The sequence below is a fragment of the Cheilinus undulatus genome, linkage group 3, assembly GCF_018320785.1.
Source record: "Cheilinus undulatus linkage group 3, ASM1832078v1, whole genome shotgun sequence".
Classification (NCBI taxonomy): Eukaryota; Metazoa; Chordata; class Actinopteri; order Labriformes; family Labridae; genus Cheilinus; species Cheilinus undulatus.
Genome location: NC_054867.1, coordinates 17,742,286 through 17,750,171, shown reverse-complemented (window position 1 = coordinate 17,750,171; position 7,886 = coordinate 17,742,286). Strand labels below are relative to the sequence as shown.

Sequence of the window (7,886 nt, the reverse complement as noted above, 5' to 3'; positions counted from 1 at the left end):
AGTTATGCTCCTGCCTTCAGGCCTTATGTTGCAACTCTAGACAATAACACAATAAAACCTTTTTCGTCTGAAATGCAGACAAATATCCTTTGGACAAGTGGTTAGTGGTAGTGGCTAATGAAAAGTGACAGGACTGGAATCAGTTCAGGTCCATGACTTCTGTTTACATTATTTTATTTATGTCTTTTAAGCCAAGCAGGCTTCCTCACTGCGGCTAAAAGTTGATTAATCTTAGACCAGTTCAGTTTCATGTTTTGTTCTCAACCCTTCACTATGAGGAAATAGTGCTACTTGTTTTGCAGGTTGTAAAAACCCTGCGGTCTCATATGTAGAAAACCAGCTGGGTTCAGCGTCTTTCTATACCTTCTTGTTTTTAGTCTCCTCTCCTCTCTCCCTCCCCTAGACTCCTCCTACCACTGTCTCTGTTTGCTTATTTCCCTTGAAGGGTTACCACCCAACAACCTGCTTTGGCTGCTTGTGATTGGTGGATTGCTTGTGATGTGGGTGGGCTGAGTGTCAGACTTGTGAGCGCTTTACCAGTAGTGAGCCAACTAGGAGCTGTCAGAGAGCGTCCAGACTGCAGCAGAGCCACAAGCAAGCTCTGTCTCTGTTTGCCTCATCAGCTGCTGCAGCACCAGTCCAAACATCAGATTTAAAGACTCTCTGTGCCTTTCTATTTCTACTCAGCTGCACAGATGACCAGATGAGGACTAAAAGGGAGTTAAATATCCTCTAAATCTTTGCTGTTTCTCTTCTGTTTCCTAATGCCCACGGTAGTGTGGACGGGGCAAGAGGAGGATGGGTCCGGCTGTGGAGGCTCAGACCCAGAAGGCCATGGATGCAGAACAAAAGCAACAGCAGCAGCAGAACCAGCTGCAGCACCAACAGTGCTACATGGAGAAAGGGGTGATGCTTGAGCCCTTTATACACCAAGTGGGGGGCCATTGCTGCGTCCTGCGCTTTGGGGAGCAAACCATCTGCAAGCCCCTGGTTCCCCGGGAGCATCAGTTCTACAAGACTCTGCCTGCTTCAATAAGGAGGTTTACCCCCCAGTATAGAGGTAATGCAAACCTGCATTTCCACTTCTGCTGTGGTTTTCTGTGTATTTACCTCTCCCTTTTAATCTCACATGTAGTCATATGTGGTGGAATCTGATGTTTTGTAGGTTGCATGTGCAGTTTAAATGCTTAGATTTTTACAGAACAGGGCTCTCTAGTCCCGCTCATGTTGTTTCCAGGTGCTTGTCTGCAGCTTTTACCAAATAGTGCCACAAGAGGGTGCTGTTGTGCATGTGCATGTGCTGTTGTGTTCTTCTGTTTGTATGAGGCTAGTAAAACACAGGTAAGTCAAGTTTGTCCCCTCGTTTCTGATTCTGGCACTCAACAAACGCAACACACAGTGAGCTTCTACTGGTCAGACAGTAATGTCGACTACAAAGGTCAACGTAACCTGACTCCTGATTTGGCCGCAAACCTGACAGACTGGACAATCCCACTCCCTTTGTAGGATTTTTGAAAATGGATTCTTTTTGGTGACGCCAGAAAGAGCCTGTTTGGCCTGATCCCTTTTAATGAACATACATTTATATTTATATTTATATTTAGTCACTCCAAAACATGTCGGCAACATCTAAGTTTATTTTCTTATATGACGGAGATGAAGCCAAAAATAGCATCCCCTAAAATGTTATCTAAGACCCTTATTTAGGGACCACTGCTGCTGTTTTTTGTCTCCAGCTAAAACCTGGAAGAGGGAAATAAGGAAATACTTCACTCTTATTTTCTTCTGTTTTGTTGTTGTTCTGCAAACTTCTGAATCAATAAAAACTCGTGCTCATGAATGATGGCACATCTGTCACTTTATCTTTGTTTTTCGGCTGGTTGGACCATGACTTTTTTTTGCCTTTTCACACCAACATTTCCCCTTTTTTCACACCTTCTTCCCTTAACTCCTGTTGGCGTCTCCTGTAGCCATATCACAGACCCCACATGGGAAGGAAAGACTGTTTGGAACACAAATAAGCATCATTGCTATTAAACTTAGAAGTAGTGTTTTGTTTTTTGTCAGTGACTTATATCGATGATGCTTCTTGTGCATTCTTTACGATTATTTTTTTTATAATAAACAAGGCAGAATTATGTTTCATAGCTCTGTGTAATTTGCGGTTGTGGTTTTTTTAATTCATCCTGCTTTTCAACATTTAATTGACTCAAAATAGGGTTTAATCTGTTTGAAATTCACATAAATACACTGGCTGGTGGTTGTTCCCTAGCTCTGTGTTTTCTGTGTTGTTTTAAGTACATCTTTCCCATCCTCTCTTGCCTGTTTTTCAAGTATTTGATAACTTAAAGAGATAAATATGTAGACAAAAACTTCTCTAACAGCTGCAAAATATTCAGAGCACTTGAGAGCTTTGTTTTATCTTGTCTGCCTGATTTTGTTCAACTTTTCACAAGATTCTTTAATGTGCTCTGTAACACTAATGTCTGACTGATGTCTTACTCTGTCCTTCTGTCTCTCTCTTTCAGGTGTGGTGTCAGTGAGCTTCGAAGAGGATGAAGAGGGTAACCTTTGCCTCATCGCCTACCCCCTCAGGAGTGATCCAGCCTCAGACTTGGAGAACCAGGACCCCTCGATCGACTTTGAGCCCAAAAGTGGCAAAATGATTTCCTCCTCTTTGCTGGTGGACAGTGAAAATTTCAGCAAAGATTGCCGAAGTCGCCACTCTCGCAAAGACAAAGACAAAAGGTGAGAAGAGAGATTTTTTTACTCATAGTAACGTAGGAAGTGTGCAGCAGATTGAGATAAATGAATCACTTTCACACTTTGATAACTATTACATGACCATGATATAATCAAAGCAGAGTATAGTTTCCATGAACGGTAATACTAAAGTCTAATATCTCACGTTAACCCACTGATGACGCACGCATTGACTTGCACTTACACCCAAGGCAAAACTGGCTACAAATACTGTGAGAGGCTGATCCTTGGCCTTGGCAGCCAGACAGAGGGTCACAGCTTTGGTGTTACATAACAGCGATAGATGCATGTACGTGCATACACATAAACACTAAACTTAGCCTGATCTAGAGTTGTAAAACGACTGGTAGGATGATGCTGTCTGACAGCAAAATATACAACGGATGGGTAGTACTACGCAAGACGCAGTGTCCCAGTGGGCTACTCATTGAATTAAATGTTCACTGCCCTCTTGTTTTATGCTTTGCTACACACATCTACTCTTATACAAGCTACAAACACAAGCAGAAGCTGAGTTTTTTCTCCTTTGTGCCTAATGAGTCCTCCCTCTCTCCTGTCTAGTGTTCACAAGCTGCAGGGGGATGTGGGACTGGAGTGGCTAAGGCAGGCCGAAGTCCTTTACTATAGACTGGAGCGCAGTCATAGCGATGCCGTGCCACAGCTCAAACACAATCCCTGGAGTCTCAGCTGTCAACAGCAGCACCTGCAGAGGATGAAAGAAAACTCCAAGCACCGCAATCAGTACAGTATCCTTTTAAGTGGATGAGGTTCAAAGAAGTCTTTTTAGACACAACACAACGTTGACTTCCTTTTATAATGACAGCATTTATGTGACTGCTTTAGACTGGTAGGGAGATCTCAGATCTAAATTCTACACTTCATAAATTCAAAGACAATTTATGTTGATGAAAGGTGGTCTGTCAGTTCAAGGCTCCTTTACTCGGTATCCCAGAGTTCATCCTGCTAGAGAACTTGACGTGGCGGCACACGCTGCCGTGTGTGTTAGATCTGAAGATGGGCACACAGCAACATGGAGATGATGCCACAGAAGAGAAGAAGGCCAAGAAGATCAGCAGGTGCCAGCAGAGTACGGCATCCTCACTTGGAGTCTGCCTCTCTGGGATGCAGGTGAGCATCACACCATTTTCTTTTTTTCTTTTTCTTTTTCTTTTTATATGTTTTTCGGGCATTTTGTGCCTTCATTCATGAAGAATGACAGTGTATAGAGTCAGAGACAGGGAGGAGAGAGCGGAGAGAGACATGTGGAGAAGAAGCCAAAGGCCAGACCTGAACCCGGGTGGTCTGCGAACATGGAGCACACCTTAACCATTTGGCTATCTGTGACCCTCTTTTTTAATTAAGATTTTAAGCTTTTAAAGGTGAAAGTATTTCCTCACATGGAGAAGAAAACTGTTGCAGAGTCAATGCAGTTTCCTTTGGCAGCATTTAATCTATTCTGCTACTCTGGGCTGCAGCTCTGCTGTTTAATGTTTATAATTCTTGCAACAAGTATTCTCTCCAAGCATTTATAATACACTTTTTATTGCATATTAAATCCCTCTCATGATCCTTTTCTTTAACACACCAAAAAGGGTAAATAGGTCTTAAAATAAAAAGCATAATGGGGCAACTATTGTACTCTTGACAACCACCCAATACCAACTGTGCTGTAATACCTTAAATCACCATTTCCCCCTTAACTTCAGGTGTACCAGTCCGACACAGGCCAGCTGATGTTCATGAGCAAGTTCCACGGCCGCAGACTGACACGACAGGACTTCAAAGAGGCTCTGTTCCAGTTCTTCCACAGTGGACGGCGTCTACGACATGAACTCCTCTCCCCGGTGCTGCACAGGCTCAGAGACATGCAAGCTGCTCTGCAAACCTGTGAATCCTACCGCTTCTACTCCAGCTCTCTGCTCATCATCTACGACGGAGCCCATCAAAAGCACACACGCCAACACAATGAGGACAGCCTCTCTGAAGAGGAAGAGGAGGAAGATGAGGACGAGGTGGAGGCAGAACCAGAAAAGGAAGAAGAAGAGGAGGAGGAAGAAGAGGAGGTGGAGGGTGTAGCAGATGCACTTGGTTTTCCTCACAGCCCTTCGACATCCAGCGATTGCAGCAGCAGCAGCAGTAGCGGGAGCACTTGTGTCAGCAAGAGTCGCTTGTCTCGCCCTGCCCCCCGCAGCCCTGAAGTGGATGTGAGGATGATTGACTTTGCCCACACCACCTGCAAATACTACCAAGAGGACAGAGTGGTGCATGAAGGACTGGACAGTGGCTACATGTTTGGTCTCCAGAGCCTGATCACCATCATCTCTGAGCTGGAGAACCACAGCACAGACTAAAAACTGACATGACTCATTCAAACTCAGACTAAGATGCACAATAACACAGACACACCTCTGCAAGAAAAGCAGACGACTGGACTACAAAAGCGGAGAGACACTTCCTGTCTCCATTTCAAAATAAGACCTTGTTGTAGCTGGCCATCTAGTGGACCCTGTTCCTGTTTTGGTGCTTCTTGATGTTACCGTCTTGTGCGTCCATCTTTGGGATATGAAACAGTCCTGCACTAAATAGACGAGCCGTCCATGTGACTGATGCAGTGATGTACCATCATCATCATCATTCTGTTTAACCATTAGGACAAAAAGGGTAGACAGCAAATACAAACAGTGTGAAGCCAGAGATAGAAGAGATGTTTTCTTTGTCTGATTCCAAAGAAAGAGTCAGCATTTTGCACACGCACACACGCAACGAGACAAGCTCACACTTGTAGTGTAAGTGTGTGTCACCACTGGGACAGGGCTTTTTGAGAGACAGATTTGTATGTGTGTGAAGACGGTGAGCTACAGTCTGTTCATTTTTCATTCAGAGGCTATATTCATATAGGAATAAGACAGATGTGTAGAGTTATTTTTTATTTGACATGTTTCATACAGTAAACTAAAAAATGGGAATGGGCAGTGTTACATTCCATGTTATTAATGTTATAAAAATGATATTAATATTGTTATTTGACATGTTTGGATACCTCTATCTTGTATGTTTGTGTTGTCCAGTCTTTCGGGAAAGAAATTAAAGACTTGGGTTTGTTCTAGCATCAGTGTTGTCTTTTCTGTGCTTGCAGGCAAGGTCAGGAGCTTTTTTAATCCTTGGGTAAAGAAAGAAACCGCTTATTTCAAAAGTCAAAGTGATGATATTTTATGATTTATCTTCGTTGTGAGACCTCCAGTGCAAAATAGCCACTTAAGTGCACCAAACAGTACAAGCACATAATCAAAGCTTCCTTCATTTTCTACAGATACTATGGGAGGTATGTAAAGACTGCTGCATTCATTACAAGCCTGCTGTCTGGCTCAGTCTCACCACCTGCTGTGCAGATAAAAAACTGGAGCACATGCTAAGCCTGAGGCTTTTTGGAGGTTCATTCTGAAATGTTATGGAGTTTAGCTGGAGCACAAGAATCCAAGGCCACATCTATAAACTCTTCAATTGAATTTACTTCCTGTGGTGCTAATAATGCATTCTGAACTTTATCTCAGTTAGCGTTAGCTGGATAATTAAGTTACCTGTTTGTTTTTATAGGCAGGGTTAAGGCCAGCATGACAATAGTAAACAAGTGTGTCAAGCAAACAATTACTAATTCACCTTTTGAAAATATTGAGGGAACACAAGCCTAATTGAGTTAGCCTCCGTTTGCTTACAAAGACAGTGACAGAGACTTTAAGCCAACGTCTTAAAGTTTGCTAACAGTTCACAGGTGCTAATGCTAACTTTTCACACTGTTAAGTGACCGACCCATCTGAATGGGTTTTGAGGTGTTGGATACAATTAGATGTGGGCGATCAAGCTTCTTTGATTCTGCAACCACAGACGCTGCAGGTGACAACTCTATTATTTGCCCCTTGGCCGTAATGGCTGTAGCAATACTTAATCATGAAAGGCACTGCAGCAACAGGTGAGGTCAGTGTTGCCAGCTCCTCAGTAAGAGAAGTAGCTATTGGCTGACTTTTTTCCCCACTCTATTTAAACTTTATTGAGAGCTATTGCCTGTCCAAAAAGTCACTAGGTGTTGTTAAATGACATCATCAATTGCATAATTGGCACTTTAGGAGAGAGGAATCATGTGGGAGAAACACAAAGTGAGTAAAAAACAGCTAAAATATTTTTTGAACAACAAATGAACTTTCTCCTGTCGATTCTTGTTTTTATAATGTCACAATCCCAACCCTCCTCCTTTATTCAGGCCTGGGACTGAAAAGTCACCTAAAAAAAAAGACATTTCGGCAGAGTTTTTGTTTTGTATAATGATTTTTAATCTTTTTAATTTTATTTAATTTTTTTTTTTTTTTTTTTGTCTAGTTTTCTTAAGTTTGGTTTTTAGCCTTACGGTTCACTTGGAGCCTATAAAAAGTCCATTTTTTACCATAACATTTTTGACTTTTTCTTTCTATACATTCTACATTAACAATCTAAATGGACCAAAACGAGACAATGGAGAAAACTGTCAAGGCAGTTCTGAGGCGTAGTTCATTTGCAGTCTTGATGCAGAGGTCTAAACATCTCCTGCTCCGACAGCAGCTGTGAGGGACTGCTGCATGAGGACTGGGCCGCCTGTTGGTGATTCAAGATAGGATATGGGCCCATGGAAGCCCCTGCTGCTCACTGACGGGAGAAAGAACCATACGTGCTTTCATGTCAGAATCCTTAAAAGTCTCCAATAACACCAGAAAAAGTTGCTAGATTTGTCGCTGGCCACTTTTTTTTGAAAAAGCGTCGCTAGAGGGGTCTGAGAACTCCATCACTTAGTTGGCAACACTGGGTAGGATAGCCATTGTTGTTATTTTCTGTGACTGGCTGGCCGTGGTGTGTGTACGCGTTGCTTACGTATGTCAATAAGGGAAAGATTGACAAGAGATGATTGAAAAATAAAAAAAAAACAAAGACTGTGCCAAATCACAAGTCCTAGTGAAGTCTCAAGTCACTGATGTGTCCAACTTAAGTGCAACTCTAGTCTAAGTCACAGACTCGGACTAGAGTATGATGATTTTGCTTGTGCTTTGTTGGATTTATCAGTTATAGTAATGTTTAAATAGAGCTGGAGAGTTGGTCTG

The 7,886-nt window shown here is 42.6% G+C and overlaps 1 protein-coding gene across 1 annotated transcript; it reads left to right on the top strand.

Annotated features, from left to right (window-relative positions):
* The first annotated feature begins 578 nt into the window (after positions 1-578).
* Positions 579-5,854, top strand: LOC121506684 (inositol hexakisphosphate kinase 2-like). Its single transcript, XM_041782523.1, has 5 exons — positions 579-1,060; positions 2,529-2,748; positions 3,325-3,509; positions 3,716-3,891; positions 4,470-5,854. Exons 1-5 carry the CDS (start codon positions 799-801, stop codon positions 5,112-5,114), a joined length of 1,488 nt encoding a protein of 495 aa, XP_041638457.1. The 5' UTR covers positions 579-798; the 3' UTR covers positions 5,115-5,854.
* Positions 5,855-7,886: the final 2,032 nt, after the last annotated feature.